The following is a 24983-nucleotide window of genomic DNA, read 5'->3' as shown; positions in this document are numbered from 1 at the left end:
CTTTCCCTAGCAACCCTTGAAAGATGGAGCCATGGGTACCCAAGCTTGGTTAAGTTTTTGGAATCTTTGTAGTGGGCAGGGCAGCAGCTGGACTCCCCACTGTTTGCTTTCCCGCCATTCCAGAGTCGATTCTCTATAATAACAACTAAGAAAGCCTCTTTTAAGTTAACAACTATTTTATTATACCCTGAATTTTTATTATACCATTTTATTATATATTATATTATATCCTGGAAACATTACAGATGTTCAAGAAGCAGTGGGGGAGCTCTGCGCCTGTTCCCGGGGGCTCACCCCTCAGAGGTTTTTCAGCCACTCAAGGCTTGGTCCTTCCTTGTCGCAGGGATGAGAGGGAATATCTGGCATATTGCCATCATCCCGAACTGGAACTGTGGAGAGAGGAGGAGAGAAAATAACTAGCTGTCCATGTCCAGCAGCAACTTTGATACAGTTAAATACTTCTGGTAGGGAAGGACAAATAATATTTCATGATGTTGTACAGAATGTGTTGTCACAAATGATATTAGTACATGGGGTTAGCGGGAAGCTACTTCCTGACAAAAAACTGTGCCAGAGATGAACACTGTGTAGGAACCTTCCCCTGCCCCATTGCTGCAGAGATCCACTGGGGAGAAAACGATACCTATGCCGTTTGCTGACAGGGCAGCTCGTGGAGGTTCAGATCCTCTGACCACACAACTACTGACAAAAAAACGGCCAGCTGCTGGGTAAGGAAACAGACTGTGGATGTAGGTTATACCTGGATATGTATATGGTACAGCTTGGTTGATCATTCCACTAAATTTTGTGTACGGACTGACGAAGGGTACCAATGTAGCTGAAAGGGAGAACAAGGTCAGAAAGGAATGAAAACATTGCAGGTGAAGTAACAGAACACAGGAAACTGCTAAATATCTAAGACCCTTGGTCTGTCTAGCCCAGCCTTGCTGGCCCTGGCTGACTCCTGCTCCCCAGGGATTCAGGCTGGGATCTTGATGAGCCCCAGCTAGAGATGCTGGGATAGAGCATGGGACTTCCGCATGCAGAACACTCGCCTCCACTAGACTGCGCCCCATCCCCAGCTACACCCCCAAGCCACAGCAGTTGGTCCTGAGCTGCCAAGAGTCATTTAGGTCCTGGGGTATTCTTTTTTTAACATTTATATAGTGTTCTACATCCCAGTAAGTATGTAAGCAGTGAACATGGAGAGGGGACCATAATAGCAAAAATGATTGAACCACAGAATTAAAACCTTTGAATGGCTTCAAGAAACCTGATGTAGCTCCCTTGCTAAAGCTAAGCTGCTTTGGTCCTGGTCCGTGCCTGAATGTGAGACCCACCAGCACTGCCTGGATGATGTCTCAAGTTCAGTGATGTAAGAAAGGTCGGATTTGAGCACGTAATGTAATATCCCAGGCTGCAGGTAGAAGCAACTTGAACTTACCGAAAATGGCAATGCCAAAAGAGGCCACAATTGCAGGTTCACTTGCCCATGCGTTTTTCAGAAATGTGCCAATTTCTGTAGGATGGGTGAGAAGAAAAAGCATGCACACTTAACAGAAATATTTTCTGTTGATGGTTTTCTGGCAGTGGATTAGGATCACTTAAGTCAGAGGATGCTGGAGTATCAAGATTCCCACTGTTGGTGAGGAGGGGACAATTTTTTTAATTTATTTTGATTAATATCCTGCTTTTTTCCTAGAAAGGGCTCAAGGCAGCTTACATCATTCTCCTCCTCCATCTTATCCCCACAACAACCCTGTGAGGTAGGTTGGGCTGAGAGAGTGTGACTGGCCCGAAGTCACCCAGTTGGCTCCATGGCTGAGTGGGGACTCGAACCCAGATCGCCTGAGTCCCAGTCCCACGCTCTTAACCACTACACCACACTGGCTCTCAGTGTGGCAACTGTGGTCTGTTTGGTTTTACTTTGCCTTCTGCTGCAGAAAGTAGCATAACTCAGTGCAGCAGCAGCGGAAGCTCTCCTATAAGCACTTTCTTTGCTGAAGATAACAGGGGAGTGTGGGCTTCTGCAATATGTTTTGCAGAGGCTGGACTAACCTCTTTCAGAATTTTCCGGACTCATTGCTTAAGGATGTTGGAACCACAGTTCTTAAAAGGCCTTGATTAGCCATTGACTTACCAGGAAACTTAGAGGAAATCACTATGTGCTCACAGCCTTATTTTTTTCTACATGAAAACTGGGCATAAGGGCAACATACACTTAGCTAACTTCTCTGTCCGAGACCCTGCTCCAAGTGTCCCCATGCTGCTCAGGTTAGATGGGAAGGCAGCAGGTGCTATCAGACAGCAGGATCCTCATGTTATCAAAGGGAATTATGGAGCTATTCCAATTTTCCACGCTTAGCAGATTTTTTTAATGGCAAGAAAAAAGGAGCAATGGGAAAACAAAAGGGCACACTGCAGATGTTGTCCAGGTCCACAGTAAAATTCTTTGAAAAATCGTGAGCGCTGCATGAGAAGAACCTTGTCTAGAAACAGTCAGGGTCTTTCCAGTAGTGGTTCTGCATCCACTGCTGCCAAAGGGACATTTACCCACCCAAGGAAACCTAAACCGCCTCAAGGGAAACACCAAGCAAATTCCATTTTATTTGCTCAAACTTTGGTCAGAATCTACACTTTGCTTTCTGTGCTGCTGCTTTTAATATTGGTGGTTGGTCTCATTTGGGCTTTTCTTTTCTAACAGTATAAACAACATCAAACATTATTAATGGAAAAATGGAATAGAAATATTCCAAATAAATAAAATCAATACAGAGTACTTTAGTGTGTGTTTACACAGAAAGAAGTCCCAGTGAGTTCAACAGGCATTTCTAGGCAGAGGCATGCCTAGTGCTACCAGCATCGTGCTGCTATTCTGTGAATGTGGGAAGACAATTGCCCAATAAAAGGCTTGTCTAGAAGCATCTTTCTGCTGCTTTAAAACTAGAGAGCTGGTGTGTTTTCTGTAAACAAGAAAAAATAATGTGGTTTTTGGATCCAGAAAGAAAAAATGGAATGGCATGGGTTAGTTCTTGGCAGAAATATGTGAGGGCTTGCATTCACTCTGGATCTTCGAGTAGACCCATTAGTATAATTGGGATTTAAGTTAGACTTACATTAGATGTAACTTATAGGAGGCAAGCCAAGGTGTAAAGGCTCCATATCAAGCTATAAGTATTTTAATCATGTATTTATATTCTGCCCCTTCTCCTCTTGTGGCGGCTTACATAGCTCTCCTCCACTTTTTATTCTCACAACAACCCTGTTGGGTAGGTGGGACTCAGAGTGAGGAATGGTCCAAAGTTACCCAGCTATTTTCTTGGCCGAGGAGGGGGGAAACCCGAATCTCCCAGGTTCCCAGTCCAGCACTCTAACCATCCCACCACCCGCAACGGCTCCTACCTACAACGAAGCCTGCAAGCCATTCATGTTATTCACACGATCCATATTACCTCGGTCACTTTCCAAAATACCCTCTTCATCGACCAGTTTAGGAAGGTCATCCTCTGAACGTCCTAGTCCATCTGTGCAGCCATCCATCACCCAGCACCCTACCCCTGGAGGCCCTTAACGAATCCTTTTCTACATCCAGCCACTGAGAAAGATACTGATCCATCACCCCTTCCCCGAAAGAAACAAAAATAAGCTGCCCCCACACGTACTTTTGAGCGCAACCATCTTGCGGTCCCGACGGAAGAGCGCAAGGCGTTGTGGGAACGGTAGTTTGGCTCTCGCTCCTCCCTCTCCCACCGCTGCCTATTTCTGCGTATATTTTAATCGCGATGGACCCGTTTGCGAGGCCTTGGACCCGTTTTTTGCTAGCAAGGCTGGGCGTAGGCAATCCAATTCACGAGGGCCTTTTGTCGTAAATGGCGCATAAATAGCATTATTATTATTGCATCTCAAGGTGTTTTCATACAAATGCGGAAATACATTTTGCTTTGTGCATAGAATTGCAACTGTAGGCATGATGTGCATACGCTTCTTCCCTCTCACTGGCACTTTCTGTATTTTCATCCACTCCCACGTGCACCCAAATAATACGTGACAGGGCACAGAAAGACAGATGTTCTCTCTGGCGCGCTCCCTTTCTCCATGTCAATCACATACTCCTAAAGGTGCTTTTGGCAACAAGCAAGAAGAGTCCATCGGGTCTTTTAGGAATTTTGATGACCTAAAATAGCATCTGTTAAGCAGCAAGCCTTTTATTTTCAGATGTTATGGCCTCTGATCTCTTCCTACCCCTTCAATCTTTCTGCCTGAGTTTCCCCCCACAAAATCAAATACAGAAAGGACTACCCTTTCCTCTTCATGGTCCATACATCCCATTTTACAAATAGGGATATCCGTAGGACGTCAAAAACATACAGACAGACGGATGCATGCATGCACATGCATTAGAGCATTTTAAAATTTAATAATAATAATTGTAATAATAGTAATTAACCTTTTTTCCTCTTTCTAATTTTCTTCAAGGAAACCTCTGGCCCTTTAAGTTCAGATTAGCTTGTTTGCCTGTGATTTATAAATATGCTCTTGGCAGAGAATTTTAGGTCAGATACCTTCCTTGATGTACACTGAAGGCACCCTAAAAGTTAGGGGTGGATGAGATCAACTGATCTTAGTTCAAAATACACAAACAATACAACGTGTGCTGGCATTTGGGAGATGCTGTTATTGTAGACTTTTGCTGGGGTTGGGGGTTCTTGCAGCTTCCTGTCCCTCTGCTAAAAGTGTCTCTTGTGTCTGTAATTTGAATAAAAGGCAATGAATAAAGAAATAAACCAGCTAAGAACAATGACTGGTTTCACTGATAGCTCTAATCTGAGACAGGAGAGTCTCCTGGAGAGCATATTTATTTGACCCTTTACTCCTCTGGGGACTGCAGGTAAAGAGAAAGCTTACTTTCTCAACTGGTTCCTTCTAGATGTGCTGGAATACAGCCACCATCATTCCCAGCCAGCATGGCACTAGATTAGGGAAGGCAGCTAGATGGGCCTTAGCTGTGATAAAAACCGAATCTCTGTACCACTCTGCCGTTTGGACCCACGTTCTTCCCAAAGATCAACCCAAAGGAGGACACTCTCATCCCTGCCTTGCAGGCAGGCAGATGCTTCTCTTGAGTCATCTGGGACTTTCCAGGTCTGAGAGAAGGAAGCTTTTGACCTCGCTTAACCACAAGCCTTCCATTTCGGACATAGCGGCTTGTTCTGTTCCTCTTCAAAACGGCCGAGCCTTCCTGTTGTGTTCATGAACATGAGAAGGGGACTTATGGATGTATTTCATTTCTATTCTGCCTCAGAGCTGAAGATCTCTGGGCAGGTTATAACAGTCCATATTGAAATGCAAATATTTGTAAGATGAAAATATTAAAATACGACAGGTATGAAGATACAATAAAATATATAACATCAAAATACATTAAATGTTTTGAATTTAGGACAATTAAAACAATAACAAAGAGAGACTCGGTAGAACACCTGAGAAGGGCAAACTGTTCAAGCTCCTGGGTACCCAGATAGGTTAAAAGCCTCAGAATAGAGAGCCATCTTAACCTGGCTCCAAGTAGGGAAATTATTCTACAAGCAGGGAAGGCCCTCTCCCTCATTGCCACAGATTTAGCAGCATCTCATTCTGAGTTTGAGAAGGAGTACCACTACAGTGTCAAGCTCTTCTCTGGGTCTTGGGGGACCCATTGCTGTTGCCAGATGTCTGAAGACTGGCTTGAGTTACCCAAAGGCACCCCTATGCTCATGATTATATCTCTGGTCTGATACTGGATCCTTGCATAAGTCCCAACATATAATCGTTACATTTTGTGGGGCCCTAGGAAGAACAACTCGTCCTCCTCCCCCTCCTCTTCTTCTTCCTCTTTCTCTCACACATACGTGCGCACGCACACACACCTCTTTCCATTTCTGTGAATATATGAGACCCTGCACAAAATGTTACAGTCCTCTTCTTCATTCTTCCAGCCAGCCTACCATGGCCTCCTCCAGGGACTCCATTCCAGCCCACAGCCTGCAACTCTCACCATTCCACAGCCACTGTACACACTCACAGTCCTTCCTTCGTTTTAACTGTTTTTGAACTTTTGCACACTTAGTGGTTCCCCCAAGCCTGCTCATAATTCCCTCTTGTGTGTGGATATTGCCACTTACAGCTTGCATGTTGAAAACAGAAGGAACAATGATGTTCCATATTAAGGTGTCCAACAAAACAAAGTAACACCACACAAGGATCATAATGTGCAGACATGCTTAGTACATAAATATTTCCTTGCTGTACTGGAAATCTGCTGTAGATGAGGTACCTTTCTACCCAAGGGTGCTTGTGTTTCCTTATTCACACTAATGTGTGGTGCTTTACATGACATTGTCATCATTTGGGGCCTCTAACGGAGCCGGCTGGAGCTGGGGGTCAGACTAGATGGCCCAGGAGACCCCTTCTGACTCACTCTGTTTCTATGTTTCTAGTTCTTTGCAACCATTTCTGCAGTTGCTTTTAGAGAGAGGAAACTGCAGTTCTATTTGTGAATAGCATCATGAAACCCTCACATATTTGTGCAATTTTACTATACCACGGTGCCTCCTAGTGGTTATGTAATGGAATTTATAGAAAGGCATAGGGAAAAAACCCTGGGGGAAAATAACTTTACAGAAGATGATCTAGATCCCATAAAGCATCCAGAAACACTACCTCAGAAAAGTGGTGGGTTAAAGGCCTGATATAGAAAAGCCCAAGGTCAGACCATTGGACCATTAATGCAGGATTGTTTGTTCCGATTGGCAGCCCCCACCCCACTTCAGGGCTTCATGTTATCAACTGGCCCCTGACCTTTTAAATCGAGGCCTTTTTCACCACAAGGCACTGAGCCTCTGAGAACACACATTAGTGTGCCAAATATTCCCATGAGCAACTAGTGTCATGTTTCCGGGAGCAAGAAATTTTTTGTTTCAAGCATCTCTTGCTCCAATAACTCCTGAACATGGAGGCTCTGACTGAATTCTTTCCATGCTCCAAATCCCACCTCTGCTTGTGTCCATCTATTATTCCTCAAAAGAAGAGGAGAGGGAGTCCTCTCATAATAGGAGAGGGCAGGGGACACCTTTCTCTAGTCCAGGGGTGGCCAAATGGAAGCTCAGGAGCCGTACGTGGCTCTTTGAGTTTATTTTGTGGTCTGTCACTGTGGGCGCTCACTGCCCATCACTGCCTGAGGGCACCCGCTTGCCACTGCCGCTCATGGGCACCACTTGTGGCTCTCAAGCACCTAACATTTGCCATGTGTGTCTCTTCTGATGGGCAAGTCTGGCCACCCGCTCTAGCCCCAGGAAGCAGGCAACACAGCCAAAACATTCCTGGACCACAGACAGGCCCTTTTCAATTCTCCTGCTCCACTCCTGCTCGTGGAAACAGCTCCCAGAACTGTCTTAAGGGCGATCTCAGAGCAGAGTCCGTTCGATCCTTCCTTTGTCAGAAGAAGAACTCTTCTTCTTTTCTTTCTCCCTGCACACCGCCAAAACAGTGACTGATGATGGATCATCATTTCCTGATGGGTGCAGGAGGGTGTGATCATATATGCTAAGAGTCCTCAGACACTCCAATTCTCGGCTGAGCCTCCGTGTCTGCTCTAAAGATGCCCGTCACTCTCCCTGTTTTACTTCTGACTATCTGTGAGTACAGTGTGGCATGCAAGACCTGCAGGTGGGAGGTGGGCTCCTGGGGTGCCCCCGGCCTGTGGAGACAATGTGTGTACATCTGGTAAAGCCAGGGCCGGCCCTGCCTTTAGAGAAGTGTGATCTTGAAGTCTTGCAAAGAGCCATTATATCGTGAGGCTGGTGCTATTTTTAATAGCCAGGAGTGAGTGGAGGGGGCAGTTTTGAGAGTGTCAAAGCACCTTGACTGTCTGTGAGCAGCTTGATTGGCAGGGGGGATGAGAGAAGGATTTGCTTCCCACCTGGGGACCCTGTCAGGAAATGAAGCCAAAATAGAGTGTAAGAAGCTTAGGCAAAATGAACTGGAGAAGACACCATAACACCATGGCAAGACACATGTTCGTATGCAGGGAATGCCAGGGAAAATCTCGTGCTGCATAAGACTTTGGAAACCCAAAGTCCACCAATCAGAGTACACCAGGGATGGGCAATATTGATTTTTTTTTCCTTCTGAAGAAGGCCAGTGTGGTATAGTGGTCAGAGCACTGGACTTGGACTCAAGAGACCCGTTTCCAGTCCCCACATAGCATCAAAGCTCACTGGGTGACATTGAGTCAGTCACTGACTCTCAGCTTAATCTACCTCACAGGGTTGTTGTGAAAGTGAAATGGAAGGAGGAGGGTTCTGTAAGCCACCTGGGGTTCCTTGTAGGAGAAATGGGGGGATATAAGTACAATAAGTGCATAAATATTCTGTCTGGGCTAACTTGTCGGAAGCTATGTGCTGGCGGTAGGAGCTGTGGCTGAACTAGATGGTGCAATGCACAGCGTTCCCACAGTCGGCCTGTCTTGCAAGCTGGATGCCTGATCAGCACGCCTGGGTCTGGCACGTTGGTGGTGTCTCTCTCTCCTCTTTCTTCTAGCCCTGCCAAAGCCCTCCATCTTCTGGCTCCAAGCTCCAGATGCAGAAGGGAAGCATCTCTTCCGCTGTACAGCTCAGGGGGAATATCCAGGCAGCAGTTTCTACCTTTACCAGGGAGGCAGCCAGAAGCCCCTGGCTGTCAAGAAAGCCTTGCCGAATCACTCTGAAGTGACCTTTGTGATCGACGGATTTCACTCCCATGAACCATTCTACTGCAGTTATGAAATCAGGGCATCAGGGAAGGCTGTTCGCTCCCCGCTCAGCGGCCCTGCAAACATCACAGAGGGTGAGTGCTGGGCCTCAAGCCACTTTACTGACCAGCTGGGAAGGCCTCCAGAAAAGGGTACCAACTAATGGGGAAAGCAAAAGTTAGCCTAATTCTCTTGAAATGCTTGTCCGCCTTTGCATCATAATTAAAACAAGGAGGATAACCTTTGCAAGAGGTCAGATGTAAAGAAATACAAACAAGTGGATTGTTCAGCCTCAACATGAAAAGAGAGCCATGCTTTGGGGACATGAGCTTAGTGAAAATAGTTAGCACATGGTCCAGATTTCCTGGTTTTTCATGTTAGGAATATCAGATCTATGTAGCAATAAGCAAAACAAGGGTGAGGGCAGGGTGGGGAATACCTAGAAAAACAGACTTGTGCTGAATTCTTTTGACTTTTCTGATGTAAATTTCTTAAAATTATTGTTATTTTCTAAACCAGGGCTCATGAGGCTAGGCTGGAAGGGCTCCACTTTAAAAGCAGAGCTTGAGTTGGGGCTTGGAGGAGCATGGAAAGAAGTTAATAATAATATTAAAATAATCATTGCAATAATATTAAAATAATTATCATTGGAGTAAAAAGTTGGCAGCCTGAAAACTATGGAGTTTTCAGCTCACGTAGGTAGCATTTCTCTTTCTCCCTCAGACCACTATCCTAAGCCATCCATTGCTGCGAGTCCCTCGACAGAAGTCTTCACAGGACAGGACTGGACTGTCCGTTGTTGGGCCTCATCGCCAGGGGTCACCTTCGTCCTCTACCAGGCCAGGGAATTCCGCTACGAGGTCACACCCCGCGGAGATTCCAGTGCTGCTGAATTTTCCTTGAAGAATGTCACTGTGGCTGACACAGGACGATACACCTGCTATTATCACAGCATCATCGAGCCTGTCATCTGGTCCAACGCCAGTGATGGAGTGCAGCTGAGAGTCATAGGTGAGAAATGCACACAAGGGCAGGCCTCTTGCCACCTTGGATGTGGAGTTGCCACCTTGCCTTTTTGGGTGGGGCTTACATCTTAGAGGCAGAAATGTCAGTGTCTGGAACTTATTTTCCCTCTGGCACGACCAAAATGCTTCCCTTGTTACGATTCTGCTTCTAACATTGTTGGGGAGGCACAAGGAGGCAGTGGGGTGGCTGCAGGCTGGAATTAGCTGGTTTAGGAGGCCTCAGGGTACAGGGATAATCACATTTTAAATTCACACACACTTTTATTACACAGATATCCTGGTTCTCCTGCAGGATGCTTTTCTTTCCCTGTCATTTGCCCCTTGTGCACTGCATTATGCTGAAAATCCTTCTTGCTCTATGGTCAGCAACTATGAATGCTGGGAAATTCCTGTAATCTTTGCAGTGATAAATACAAAATAGTAACCCAGCTGTTAAAAAATACATATCTATGTTCATGAGGACTAGAAACCTGTCTTTGCAAATTAAGAAAGCAAGCAAGCAAGCAAGCCGAGACATCAGTGAGCATCTCTTGAGTGCAGTCCATCCAGTTTTATCACCTCTTTGCTCCACTCTTGGCTCTTGCAGATGCAGCTGAGGACCACAGCTATCAAGAGGTGTTGGTGGACTCTGCAGGGAGATATCGAGTGCATTGCCCAGTGCCCACCACTGCTGAGGGCTGGTTCTATCTTTACAGAGATGGGCAGCTCTTTGCTGAAACTAGAGCTTGGCAAAACGGGACAACAGCCAGCTTCAGCCTCACTGAAGAGGCACTCAACATTACCAGGGGAGAGCTAAGTTGCCAATATAGGGAAAACCAGCTCAACAACACCCAAGGTGAGTCTAGAGAGAATGGGAAAAGCGCACAGAGGCAGAGAGTAGACGACAATGACTTTATGCTACACTATTATTCGTTCATGCCTGCCACAAGAAATTTAATTCAAGTCACAGCTCCTAGCATGCTCAAGCTTCTCTACACGAGGCATTTAACCCACTACTTTACTAAGCTCCTTCTTCCATTTTTTGCAGGAGTAAATGTGGGTCCTTTACATGTTGGTATTCTTGAGGAGTGGGGGTCATTCTCCGCTTTTCTAAGTATTCTATTACATGCCACAAGGTGGCACTGTGTATAATTGCGATATAGCAGAGTTCTGAAAGAATGAATACCTCAATTTCCTCACCCTAAAAAAAGCTGCAAGAATGGCTGCAAAACATGGAGGAGCCCGGCATGATGACAAACTACCATGCATGAAAAATCACACATGCACGATAAATGCCTCGTGTAGAGAATCCCCTAATGTCCCATTTCCTCCTTAATTTTCTACCCGGTTGGAAGCATCCAGCTTCACAAGGCAAGTTTTCAGTCTTTATCAATTGATTTTTTATGTGGAATCTTAATGTGAATTTCCCACAATTTTACTGGGAGTCCAGAGAACATTGTAAGCAATCTATAATCCTCCCATGTTTCCCTGACATTTCTTCCACCCATTTTTCTTGCCACAGAAAATCCATCAAGGCAGGAAACAGGAAAATAGCAACAGAACAGCTTTGAGGCATGAATAGGAAACCCCACAGTGGGAGCCCTTGTTCCTGGGGAAAGTGGGTGGTATTCGGGTTGTCCCTCCTTTCTGTATTGGATTTCTGATTGCAGAGCCATGTCGTTTCCTGCACTACGTGTCCTTTCTGCTGATCTACTGGCTGTCAGCCATAATTAATTGCTTCCTCCTAGAAATGAGGTTTCTTCAACCCACATACGCAAATAAGCTATTTAATTAGTAGACTGCATTGGAAACAGCCGCTCTTACTTCCAAGTACATCCGTGTAGGTTCAGGCTGTAACGCAGCAATCCGCTAGCTGGAGCTTGCAAGAAAATGTTTCTTTTAAATTCTGGGTTATACGAGAGTAGATAGTGCAACTAATGAGCAAGGGAAATGCCACCACCAAGTCAGTTGTGAATCCAACTAGACCAGGTAGCCAAGATCGGATCAGTTGCAAAACCGATTAAACTCCAGTGAAATCATGGCACTTACAGCCCAATCCATGTTTACTCAGAAGTAAGCTTAGCCACAATCCCCTTGCCAGGTGCTTTGGGCTTTCCTTTTAAAAGCAAATCTCTAAAAAAGGGTGGAATTTCACTGCTTCAAAAGATGTGAGCACAAGTGTGCACATAACAGGGATTCGATAGCACTGGAAAGCATTACTTCAAAATATCAATACGTGAGTATATGTGGTGATCAATGAGGGGTGAGGAAAGGGGAGTGGACAATTGTCCACATGGCGATGTCACACCCACTGTGTGGGCAAATCTCAGTGAGATGTGCACACCAACAAAACACCAAGCCCCTGAAGTGCCAGTAGCCAATTACCATCCTCCCTGTAGTTTATAGCAGAAAAGCAAGGGCTGAACACTCCCGCAGCAAAAAAATTACCCTTAAGACTAAATGAAAGATGTTTACTTTTTGTTTTGTTTTTTCAAAGAAACACCCTTTGTCTACTGAGAAATATTTAGAGCCATTCATAAGAGAAGTTCACACTTTTCACCTTATTATGTATTTTCCTCTTTCTTTAAAGACGTGCACCTCCGGAGTACGGATTTCACCACGGCCAACTGCTGGCGCCTTGGGCTTGGGGCCAGCCTCCTTTTGCTGGCTCTACTTTTCATAGTCGATGCATGTTGGAATGAGAGCAGCAAGAGACCCGAACCAAGTGAGGGGAGCCTGGACTGGTAAAATCCCACTGGATCAACTGTGTGTGTGGTTTGAAAAAAGTAGCTTGTTCTAATGACTTCTTGTGGAAGCCAGCCACAAAAATGTTTCAACGGCAGCCCTTAAACTGTATAATCTGGAGTAGCCATGTCAAAGTAAATGGGACTCCTTTGAAACAGGAGCTTTGGTGCCATCTACTCGCAGGATTTCTTCTACCACCATTATCCGATAACCTAGTCAGAGCTTTTCTACATGATGTGTGCTCCGGATTCCTCACCCACAGGAGTTTTAGGTGCCTTACATGGGGTCACGGTTTTTGCTCTTATTGTTTCTGCAGCTTTGCACAGAGTGAGGAAAGTGTGGTATTATTTAGAAATTATGCCATGAAAGGCTCATGTATTTATGTCATTGGGTTATACTGCAGCAGCACCTAATGTCTGTAGAGTGGAACATATGTAAAGGCAGAATAAGAAGGCTCTCAGGAAAACGATAGGTTTCAAGGAGCCCATCCTACTCTGGCAGAGAATCCAGAAGAAGCAACCTTGGTGGAGTGGAGTGAGAAGAGCCTCATGTCAGGAAATCCCTCCGTTTGTTGGTTTTTCACTCTTGGGAAGAGCCATAATGTAGAGGCAGAGCATATGTTTTGCAAGTGAAATCTCATGTCTTCGGTCCCTGGCGTCTGCAGAGAGGGCATGCAGGTTTGGACAGTTAAGTCCTACAATTCCCAGTAATTCCCAGCATGTTGGGATTTATAGGATTTACTTCTACATGCATAGGATTTTGCCCTAAGTGTTTTCTGTTGCAGCTGGAGAATGTGACTTACTGTTTTCTTTCCTAGCCCTTGTAGGAGGGACTTCGTTGGCTACAGAAGTCAAGCCAAGTCACAATAATTAATTATATACATCCGTGTATTGTATGCTTGCATTCATTGTTGGTGTTATTAATTTAAAAACTCGAAATAATAGCTACCAAAGAAATGTAAAGTTGTCTGTTTGGAAGGGAAGGGCATGACTGCAGCATAAGCACGTGACAGGAGATCGTTTGCCCACCTGAGCACCGGGAGAGGGCAGCCTCGGGGTAAACGCTCTGACTCCTTCCATCTCAGAACTTGGAGGCCCCACTTCACAGGGCTCCTCTTCCGCCTGCTCTGAAGAGCCCAAATCTCCCTGGGTTCGAAACATGTACCAAGAACAACGGCCTCTTTCATTCCCAAGAGTACACTTCCCTGACTCTGAGCCTAACCTACCTCACAGGGTTGTTGTGAGAATAAAATGGAGGGACGCATGAGGATTATGTGAGCTTCCTTGGGCTCCTTGCAGGAAGAATGGTGGATTATGAGTATAATAATGGAAGAAATAGTGGAACCACAGTGCAAGGTTCTTACGCAACAGCAGCTCATGCTGAAAGTTTTACTCTTTGGGATAGCTGTCACAAGCAGCAGTAAAAGAGGTCTGAGAAAGAAGATACGTAAGTGCATGGAAATGGAGGGAGGGCTTTCATTGTCACCCAGAAGAAGAAAGAAAAAGCTCCCAGTCCTGCCAGCTTTATTCTACAGCCAGAAGGCTGCTGCTTGGAGTGGTTGTCCTCTGGAGTAGGAGTGGGCGAGATGCATGTCCGCAGAATTTTTGGCCTACAGTTCGCAGCACCCCAGCTGCCATGGGCAACAGTGAGGACCAGTGCTTTTTTTGTCATAGAACGCACCGGAACAGAGTTCTGGCACCTTTTTTTGACAGATTTTCCAAGGTTTAAAAGTAACTTTTGAAAATTTGATGTTTGGTCCACGTGGATTTGAATTGCCCTGTCGAGCGTAGCAGGTCGGTGGCAAAATCATTAAAACTGTGCATGCGGGCTGCTTGTGTGTCGAATCCGATGCATGCGTACTTCGTCCGCGCTGGTTGTGATGGCACTGCTCGGCTTGTGATTGGTTGTGTGGTCATGCGCTGAGTGCTTAATGCGGGTGGTGACCGTTATGTTTTGTTACACAACTGACGTGTGGGTGTGTGTACAGTGATCGACTACGTGCGAAAGGTAAATAATTTCATGAGTTCCAGCACCTTTTTTCTTACAAAAAAAGTACTGGTAAGGACTGAAGGGATTTGTAGGCCAAATTTCTGAAGGGCCATAAATTTCCAAGCCTTGTTCTAGAGCAGAGAGGCTGTGCCCTTCAGACTGGTTAGACTAACTTTGCTAAGCATGACCTCATCACCCAGCAGCAGCCTAGCACAGGTTGTGGCTTTCTGCTCCGTGAATCCCTGACAAGGATTGACAGTGAAAGGGCAAGCAGGGACCTTTCCTAAGCATCTGTTGGTGGCTTTTCCTAAAAGCAACGGCCATGACAGGTAGGTGCACAGGGTGACTGTAACCAGTAACCCATGGAATGGATAAAATGTGTAGGAAGCCCCAATTTGGGTTTTCTGGAAGCGACTGGAAGTCTAGCGAAGTGGGGAGAAGGTTCTTCCCATATGTGCGTGGATAGGAGGCCTACTGTGTCTCTATATAGAAATGTACACAGTAGGTCCATCTTTCTGATCCTGGTGCTCTCAGCATTTGTTGGACTGCAACTTCCATCATCCCCAGCCAACATGTCTTATGCTAGCTAGAAATGATGACCGTTGCTGTCCAACACATCTGGAAGGCATCAGGTTTGGGATGACTTAAATCCATGCTTAACGAAGTCCTCTTCATGATCTAATTTAAGCACACACAGGAATTTAAAATAAACGACTGTCATCTTTGGAACCGGATCTCTATATTTTTACACAATTCAATCTGTCTAAAAATAATCTTTCTTGAGTTTCCTCTGTATGGCTTCTTTTATCCTATGGTTGTTCCCTAAACCTCTATATCAATACTCTTATTTATTTTTACAGAAACCATAGTTGCCATGGTGTGCATTCCTAGACTTCTCCCCAGCCATGACTTAACAGCACTTGGCTGCATTTGCAGAAAAGTAGAGGTTGCAGGCTGAGAAAAATCAGTCTAACAGAGAGAGCGTAGGCGTGTGTCATGCGAAGTGCCAGTTCATGAGAATTTACCAGGGATCCCTTCTCTGCCTAACAATTTCCCAGAAAGCACCTGTCACTTGATAGCTGGGGTGTTTTGGGGTGGAGAGCTCATTGCGTTACCAATGAAAATGTACTGCTCAGCTCTTGTCTCTTGCTTTTTGACATGCTTGTTGTGGAAACAAAAGACAGAAGAAGGGGGGGAAATGTGTTTTGGACTTCTAGTACCACTGAAGTGCAATGGGACTTGGTCAGAAATGCTGGGAGGGTTTGTTCAAAACATCTGAAAGGTACAAGGTTTGGAAAGGTGGCTCTGTGAACTTTATCTGGGAGCAAGCCCCATAGCTCTCAATGGGATTTACTGCTTAGCAGTCATAGAAACATAGAAACAGAGCAAGTCAGAAGGGGTATTCTGGGCCATCTAGTCTGACCCCTTGGTTCCAGCCGGCTCTGCTCATGACATGCCCACCATGTGCATGTCCAGCCTATCCTTAAACACCCTCACCGATGGGACTTCAGCCACCTCCCGTGGAAGCTCATTCCATGCCCTAGGGGTTCCAACCCTCAGGAAGTACTTCCTGGCATCCACCTTGTGCAACTCATGAAGGAGTCAGTACCTGCTAGGTGCAGGCAATGAATCTTGGGGGTCAGGGCTACTGCAGCCGTCACCAACCTGATGCCCTCCAGATGCACCAGAGTGTGACTCCCATCATCCCCAACACTTTGAAGAAAGCTGATGTGCAGTATACATGTGGTTTATGATTCTAGTACTATAGCTTATTCTACATTTTAGAAAAAGAATCATGCTGCACATTTTGAGTAAAACCTTGCCTTGAAAGCACTTTATTCTTTCCAAAGGAGAGAAGATTTCCTTGGAGACTAGACCAAAAATACATGATGCTGAAAATTCATTTGGTCACCCTTGATAGTGCATATAAAATAATTAAAAACTATTTTAATTGATAATTTAGATAGAAATTAGGTTTAGAGAGTGTTCACTTGTCCATTCTCTGGGAAATAACAGTTCTCAAAGTGGGGTGAACAGTTCTCAATGGGGTGTTTACACCTCCCTGATTCCCTTCTGCAAGTAGTAGTTTCTGCCATTTGCATTGTACAAGTGGGACCTACCACCTATGCAAGGGAGATTTAGCACATGCTAGGGGAATTGCCAAAGTCATCTCTGGAAGGAAGCAGGTCAGCAAATCCCTGGAAGTGCTAGATTGTTGTTGCACAAGACACAGTGGCTGCTTGCAGTTTTATTTTTACCATTATAAAAGTATCAGGTGATTAAAAAATTCTGCATAAATTTCTCAAAGCAGACTTATCTTTTTTCCCCTCCTAAAGCAGTGGTGACTAGTACCTTCCCACATGACTAAGAGGTCTCCACATGAGACATTTGTGTGTTCATGATTCCACACTCATGGAAGTTTGCAGGGCCTTTCCAATGTTTTCCAGCCATTTTCTCAGAGTTTTTTTTAAAGAACAAAGAACATCTGGTATTATATTTCAAACTTGAACAAAAACCTCATGTCCTGTTAGAATCTGCTATGCTACAGTGCTACCTTGTGCTTAGTTAGTAGAATGTATAGAAAGGTGGAGAAATACAAATCCTTAGGGGAAAAACCCATATAGGGGATGCATTTTCCTCCTGCGACAAATACGTTTATTGCATTGTATTTATATCCTGAGTCCTATTTTGTTCTCACAGCAACAACCCTATGAGGTAGGTTAGGCTGAGAGTATCTGGCCCTACATCACCCAGCTTCATGGCTGAGTGGGGACTGGAACCTGGATCTCTAATTTTGTGGAAAATGGTAGAAGAAGCCAAAGTTAAGCCAGTTAAACCCCTCAGAAAGGGGTTTAAATGGAAGCTGTTCTTCTGTTACACTGAGTTAAGAAGGTGGAGTTATGCATTAAAGAATTTGTGATTGGACCTGAAGATTAAAGACTATCCAGTAGGGAAGGGCTTCACCCTTTTTAGGCTCCACCCCCACACACCTGTATAAAAGCAGGTCCATAAAGAGGGAACTTGTGTGTGTCCTTTTTGCTTTCTGGGTTTTTTTCTCCAGCTTGAAAAACATCTAGAAATCTAAACTTGAGGGAACATGGATGAGAGTTGAGATACACAGAGAATGTGGGCAATGCTTTTTTGCTTCTCATCTGCATAGACTGACTTGCTTGGACCCTGAAACTTTTTGGGAAGGTGCACTGACTGGGGGAGGGCTGGGAGCCTGAGTGAGGACCGCCATGGAGAGACAGCCCGTGGAAGTTGTGGTGATCACTGCTGGACGAGGCCTTTGCCGGAAGCGCCCTGCACCAGCCTTGGGAGAAGACCTGCCTGTCTTTAAGAGGCCTCGGAGAAATTCCCCAGATTACCCCATGGAATGGGAAGTCAGTCTGCCACTGGACCAGAGTCAGTGCAGCAGCTCTGAAGGTGGGGAGAGACACCTACGGCAACTTGTGTGTGTTTTAAAGATGGAGTAGCAGTAGTTGACACGGGTGTGGAGACAGGCCATTGTGAAGCAGTAAGAACCCCTGTCTGCTAAGCTTGTGTTCAGGTGTGGTTATGGATTAATGTTTTGATGTCCTCTGAGCTGGACATCAGCAGCTAGGGCAGCTGGAGCCAAATCTGCCCCCAAGTTGTTCTCCAAAGGTAAGGGAAGTATATGGAGAGACCGGTGCTTTAACAGTCCTTTCTCATACATGTGACTGACCGGGGCTTGAGCAGTGTTCTCTCACAAACACCCTTTTCTCATTTTTCCTTTTTCAGAGGGACCAACCTTTTTTTTTTACCGTATAAAAGCTTAAATGCAATTCTTTGCACCAAAGAATAGGAAGTAACTGGTGCATCATGATGTCTGTACCCTGGGAGCAGCGGGGCGTTTTTTCCTTTGTGGGTGTGTTAGCTTCTCAGCAATGCAGATGTGCCAATTCAGCTGAAATTGCTGTGCTATTTTTCCAGTGTTCTGTGAAAACTAAGCTTGCTACTTCCGTAGCAACAAAATTCATCTGTGTTTCTTTAATCTTCCTCAAAATGCCCTCCAGTGCTACCATGGACTCGTTGGGATTGCATTGTTCAGCAATTGCCAGTGTTTCTTTGAAGATCTGTCCCCCAAAGGGGTCTCCCAAGGGTACAACCAGCTCATGTGATAATGGGTCCCATTATAGCCTGGGTCTAAGGAACCATGAACAGAAGGAAAAGTGCACATCTGTGAATTCTTGAGCCAGCGATGAAGGCAGTTCTAATTTGCCACATCTGGAGGCTGCTACATCTGGAGCCATTACAAGGTCTTGAGAATAAAGCTTTTTGCAAAGCTGCACTCAAGAATGTGTGCCAATGGAGGAATTCCTGGATTTGGGGTTGCTTTTTCTCTGCAGTGCCCTTTGCTAAGTAAGGAACTGTTTTTCTGTGAATGCAAGAGACCTGGTGCTTGTAAAGAGACCGCTGGGTCTCCATGCATGTTGCTTGTGTAATTGGGGTGTCATAGATTTAATCCTCCAAGTCCTGCCTCCTGAAAGAGCCCCGTGAGGCTCCATGTGCCCTTTGTGGAACCTCTGTAGGCTAGCAATTCTGCATGCCTGGCTTAATTAATGTAGCAGACGCACGATACGGCCTTTAGGATGTGTGAGGTGAGGCAAGGATACCATTTCTGCTTGGTCTAAGAAGGGGCGTGGGGCCAAGTGTCAAGAGCAAGCTGGTGAACAGGGAGTTACATGGTTGATTGTGGAAGAAAGTTGAGCATAACAATTTACTGCTGTGTAAGATGGGGACTACCACACCTAGCAGAGTGTGGCTTGACCAAACTGCGGGGAGGTGGGCAAGGTGAACTCAGTTTTCTGGGGAAGGGAAGTGGTTCTGATTGATTTAGAGATGTCCCCAGTGTGCTGCCCTGAGAGGCCCAGGGTGGCATTGCGGGTAAGAATGTGGGTCTGGGATCTCCAGCCATGAGCCATGAAGCCATGAAGCCAACTGAGTGACTTTAGGCCAGTCACAGACTCTCAGCCCATCCTACCTCACACGGTTGTTGTGGGGACAAGAGTGAAAACAAGAGGAAGAGAATGATGTTAGCCACTTTGAGGTCTTTTTGAAAAAGTGGGATATAAATTAATAAGAGCTAGAAACCCCATCATCACCAGTGGGCAAGGTTTAGTGGTCATGTTGTCTGGAGATGATAGGAGTTGTAATCCTATCATCTGTAGGGCACTTTTTTGGGGAAGGCTGATTTAGCACATTTGTGGTTTGAGATGGTGCGCTTTTGCTCTCCCACAGGAAGCCAGTGCTGTGGTCTTCTATTGTGTGGTGGTGGTGTTGTGTTTGTGCTACCTAACAGTTGATTTTCTCTCTGAAAAACACACTGTCCTGTCTTCTATTTTTCTTCTGTGCTTTGCATCTACAGTGTTCATTCCATCCAGCCTGGACTGCCCCATAGCGCGACCCCAATGTACAAGGAGGTGCAAAAAGCCGCTGCGAAGGGCTGCATATAATCCCTACGACTTCACTTCAGATGATCTTGACCCAGCCTACGAATGGCCAAGGGAATCTTCTTCAGCCAAAAAATGTAAGATGCCCTGCGGAGCCAAACAGCAGTTTTTGTATGTTTTGGGGAATAAATGCAGAACTCGGGTTTGTGCGAGCAGGGAAGAAAGCAGCGGCCTGGTATTACACAGGGGACAGCAATGTACCGCATTCTAGATATGGGTGGATTTTAACTCCCATCAGCCTTACCCAGCATAGTCAAGGGTGAGGGATGATGGGGGTTGCAGCAGTCCAACAACATCTGCTGGGCCAGAAGGGTGAGAGAGGTGGCAGAAATGTAAGTCTGAAAGGACAACTGTGGGTGTCGGAGACATGGTTCCCTGAGAGCATGGACTGTACCACTTCAGATTACAGGAGGGATCCAATGTGGAATGCTATTTTAAAAGATAATGCCCCTCTGCAGGTAGAACCCACAGGGTGCTTCCAGACAGGCCTGTTATTATGCACATACCCCGAATTTTCCCTACCCAGAGTACTTGCAGAGGGTTTTCCATACTACCAGTCAAAAGGCATGATGCACCTCCCCCGTCTTACAGTGACCCTGCCCAGCAGAGTTTTTTGGGGGGTGGGGGGAGATAGAAGGACTAGTGGGAACACCTGGGAGGGCTTTGAGTGGGAGCCATTGTTGTCTGGTGGGCGGGGCTAGAGCCAAAGTGGGCAGGGCATCCTTTTCCACCTTTGCTGTTTTCTCCCCCTCCTGCTGCCTAGCAGGCTATCGGGAGACGGTTGCTTTAGCTGGAGGTCTGAGCTGCTCATGTACAAGGAGCTTTTGAAATCAGGCTAAAGGCAGCAGTGCTTGCCTGTGACTAAGAAAAAAAAGTGTGACCCTTTAGTGTGGTTCGGTTTGCTTGGAGACCTTGGAAACCAGGACTCCTAGGCTGTCCTTGGTGGACATGGGAGAGCGATGTACAATGGGTTGCCATGAGAAGGCTCAGTAACGGGTCTTTCGGACATGTTCTTGATACGTTCATGTGCATCACTAGGTTTCTCTACATGAGACATTCCCTGTGCGCTTGTGATTCTTCACTCATGGTAGTTTGAGGGGACATGATACTGTTGTTCTCCAGGGCCTCGCCTGCATTTTGCAACCATTTTCACACTTTTCTAGAACCAGGATAATGTGCTACCATTTTGTTTTCCTGCTGAAAGAGGCCCCTGTACTTTAGCAGTTGCCCTGTCCTGCAGCACCACTTTGTGGTTGAGTGATAGAACATGTAGCAAGGCAGAGAAAGAAAAACCCATGTGCAAAGGATCTGCTTTTGCTCCCACAAAGCAAATGGAAAAAGCACCAGGCCTCATGAAGAGAAGCCCTGGGATTTCCTTGGAGGTGAAATGGTGTATACTATGTTAGAGAAAGGGGTACAGACAGGTTCGGGGTGTCTGGTATGCAGTGCATTGGGGTTTGGGAATGAAGGGTGTAGCTTGAAGTGGAGGCACTTGGAATTAAGGGCCAGTGAGTATAAAGGAACTATAATAAGGGGCAAGAATGGTGTGACTTCTGCTGCTCATTGTACGGCAAAGAGAAATTTAGCCAGAAACGCACCCTGCGCACCTGTTGAAACTGCATCTTTTGCTCTAGCCTTAAAGTACCAAGTTTTCTCTGCCCTTGTCTCCCTGGTTACAAAGGCAAGTGGGAAGCTATCTTATGCCATGCTAGAATACTTGGCCACCTTGCAGTAGTTCTCCAGGGCCTCTGGGAGAGGGCTCCCATCTCTGGCTGCCCAGTCAGGGCTGGCTCCTGCCTGTGACTTGTCTCCTCTGGTCTACTGCAACCTGCTTGTTTCCCTGCTCTTCCTTTGGCCTAGACGATAGTCCTGGCAGGAGGAAGGAGCAGCAGGGCTTGCTGCCTCTCTGCCTGGCAAGCAGACAAGTGGCTGCAGTACTGAGAAATAGGGGAGGGAAGGCGTGATAGCAGCTGGTGACAGTGGTGGGAAAAGGGAGACTCAGCAGGCTCATTGGGAAGGTCTTGCCTGGGAGCCCAGCTCTGGCACTGTACCGGCTTCATTTTAACTGGGACGGAAACACAGTGCTTGTAACACACCTGTGCTCCATTCCAGTGCTATGGTCCCTCCCCAAGGGGTGTGTGACCTGAGCTGTCTGTGCTTTCTGTAGCTTTCCGATGGCCTGCCCTCCACACTGACCAGTGGGCTGGCTGTGCTCTTCAGAGTGCCAGGATCCCTTCTGAAGGGCGCCAGAGCCATGCTGCTGATTCCTCACTGTATTGCAGGTGGGGTGGATGTGCTTCCTCTCCTGCGGAGCACGCTGGCCCCATTTCCTTCAGGCTTGCGGCTGCAGAAGCTGGAGGCCATGATGTGGAAGGACCACAAAGTGCAGCTGTGGGAGCTGAGCTTGCAGCGGGGCTACGGGGACTGCCTGGGGTTCTTGAAGGCGCTGCCGGGGATCAGGCTCAAGCTCCCGGGCAAGGGGGCTTCCCGGTGCCTCGTGCAGCTGGACCCAGGTGAGTGCCACGCCTCCATCCTGGCCACGTCACGTGTGGAGGGCTAGGAGCCTGCCTAGTCTACCATCTTCTGCCCTGACTTTGTGCCTAGATGGTGCTGTCCTGTCTCTTGCTTCACTTAGCCGTAGCGACTCCCAATTAATCTGTGGACAAAATTTTCCCTAATTGCTGTGTGTCACAGTCAACCTAGGAAATGCCATTTAAGGCTTCCTCACCCTGGTGCTTTTGGACTTCGGCTCCCATCAGCCCCAGCCAGTGTCCTGATCTGCATGAGAAGCTTAGCTATGGTGGCTCATAAGCCCTGGTAGGTTAGCATGTTGTGGAAACCTGGCATTGTTTTCTCAGAGAGGGTTAGGTTGCAAGGAACCCTGACAAGCCATGGCTTGCAGTAGGATTTGCTTGGCCCATGATGGATTGTAGTGTCATCTAGACTCAGACAATATGACTCATTGTGGGTTAATGTGAAACCCACAAGATGCTTGACAGGAGCAGCAAAAGCCCTTGCCAGGTGGCTGTTGAGCTAGTGCCACCAGCAGCCACCCCAAAATTGCCCAAGTGGGCCTCGGGGGTGGGTGGTAGAGAACTCCCCCTCTGCCTTCCAAGACTGCAAGATGTTTTGGGGCATGCCGTGGGGCCTGAGCTAGTAGTCTGTGCCACCGTGTGGGTCATCGGAACCACCCAGCACTTGCAATCATCAAGTATGCGGCCAGCTGCAGTTGTTTTATGTCCAGTCTCAGCACCGCCAGGGTCAGGTGGCAGTGATGGGAAGGGCAACCGAAAAACCACCGCTAGCCAAAGTGAAAGGCCATACTGGGCTAGATAGACCCGTGGTCTGATTTGCTATCGGGCAGGTTCCCATAATCTTACCCCCTCCCACTATCCCTGGAGCAAAAGAGCAAGACAGAAAAAAATAAGTAAAAACTTATCTATCCGTATGAATTGGCGACTCCGAGATACCTAAATTTGTCTCTTTCTGCTCCATTTTTTATAGCTGGAGTGAAAACATCCCACTGACTTCCTTGTACACACAGCGAGAAAGGAGCCATGGCAGTCAGTGAAAGAAGAATCCTAGGAAACCTGCTTTGTTATTGCCACAGTTCCAATAGAGTGTGTGTGTGTGTGTGTGTGTGTGTGAGAGAGAGAGAGAGAGAGAGAGAGAGAAAGAGAGAGAGAGCGAGAGAGAGAGAGATCTCCTTTCCCAAACTCAGGTGTATGGGAAATCCATTCCAAACTAGCCTTGCATAAAAAGAGACTGCTCTTTTTATGGGTGCCTCCCATTTTCTTGATCAAAATCTTTGAGCTGACATTTCCACTGGGAGCAGGTGCCCTTTGTGATCCAGCCTCTAGAGGGTGCAACAACCATATTTTTTCTGGCTCTCCCCCTCCTCCCCCACTGCCCAGAAGAGATTTCTTTGGAATATTAATAGACTAACATCCTTCTTAATGAAAGAAAGTATTAAAAAGAGGTTTGGACTTGAGTTCTCAGCACTGGAACAGGCTAAACATGGATTGGATTGGATTGGAGTGAGGGAAAGTGAGATGGCTTGCGTTAAGGAGGCCCCTTGGTATGTGGCCCACAGGCATCTTCCTCCAGGGCTAGGTGGGCTGGCTGTCCCAAAATGGAGGGGGAAGGAATGATGTCATCAAGGGAGAAATGATGCAATCAAGGGTCACATTATCGCCGTAGCCCATTGGCCAGGCTTTTTATTCAAAGGGGGTGCCCTCACGATGATTTGGACTGCCACTCCCAGCATTCCAGACCATTGGCCATGCTACCTGGGGCTGATGGGCCTTGATGTACAAAGCATCTGGAGTGCCTCAGGTTGGGGAATGTAGAAAAGACATACTGTCTTTTTATGATGCGTGTGCGATCATAGTCCAAATAGTATTAATTACTGTAGTTGGCATAGTAACTGAGGTGTCGCATTTTTCTCAGTGATAAGTACCCTGCTTTCAGTGCTGGGGAAATAATTTCCCGGCCATGGGAACATTTCGTTGAGAGAGCACTTCTGGAATCACCTTCTGCGAGTGTTCCACTGCTTTTTTTTTTGGCTTGCCCACTCAGTTAAGAAAAACTTCCTTGGGACTTTGGGGTTGAGACACTGATCAGTTTTTTGAGACTTGACAGATAGACCAAAGGGGCAGCTTTGAATCTGCAGTTTTCACCCGCAGGACTTAAATGCTGGGGCCAGAGAGGAAGTGCTGTGCTAAATGGAGCTTTTCTTCCTTCTGTGTAGATCATGGACGAGCAGAAGGCAGATCAGTGGACTGGCAAGGGTCAGCTCCGTGCTGAGCATGCGAACTTCCTCCCCTCCAAATTAACTCCTGCAGTGGAGTCTGGTCTTCCAGATGCGGGACCATCAGCCCCAGCAAGCATGGCCAATGGTTAGGGTTAGTCAAACAGCACCAGGAGCGGATTTGGGTGTGAAAGGACTGCAAGCTCAGTTTTCACGTGAAAAGAAAAAGGGCACGTCCTGAGCCACCATTTTGC

General features: G+C 46.6%; 2 protein-coding genes across 3 annotated transcripts; one reads left to right on the top strand and one right to left on the bottom strand.

Annotated features, from left to right (window-relative positions):
* Nucleotides 1–158: 158 nt before the first annotated feature.
* On the bottom strand, nucleotides 159–3707 carry NDUFA3 (NADH:ubiquinone oxidoreductase subunit A3). 2 transcript variants are annotated; one of them, XM_044447831.1, is made up of 4 exons: nucleotides 3663–3707; nucleotides 1445–1519; nucleotides 761–838; nucleotides 159–389 (listed from the first exon to the last, which is right to left on the bottom strand). In XM_044447831.1, exons 1-4 carry the CDS (start codon nucleotides 3676–3678, stop codon nucleotides 298–300), a joined length of 261 nt encoding a protein of 86 aa, XP_044303766.1. In that variant the 5' UTR covers nucleotides 3679–3707; the 3' UTR covers nucleotides 159–297. The 2 variants fall into 2 exon arrangements, with proteins under 2 accessions (XP_044303766.1, XP_044303765.1); XM_044447830.1 differs by lacking the exon at nucleotides 3663–3707 and adding an exon at nucleotides 3453–3654.
* A 4664-nt stretch (nucleotides 3708–8371) lies between these two features.
* On the top strand, nucleotides 8372–22539 carry LOC123032079 (immunoglobulin superfamily member 1-like). The gene is made up of 5 exons (XM_044447703.1): nucleotides 8372–8444; nucleotides 8578–8862; nucleotides 9491–9778; nucleotides 10379–10627; nucleotides 22262–22539. The coding sequence occupies exons 1-5, from the start codon at nucleotides 8372–8374 to the stop codon at nucleotides 22537–22539; spliced, it is 1173 nt and encodes a 390-aa protein (XP_044303638.1).
* Nucleotides 22540–24983: the final 2444 nt, after the last annotated feature.

The sequence above is a fragment of the Varanus komodoensis genome, unplaced genomic scaffold (genome assembly GCF_004798865.1).
Source record: "Varanus komodoensis strain SLA01 unplaced genomic scaffold, ASM479886v1 scaffold53, whole genome shotgun sequence".
NCBI lineage: Eukaryota > Metazoa > Chordata > Lepidosauria > Squamata > Varanidae > Varanus > Varanus komodoensis.
The sequence above is the reverse complement of the archived record's forward strand: the minus strand, read 5'-3'. Positions and strand labels throughout refer to the sequence as shown.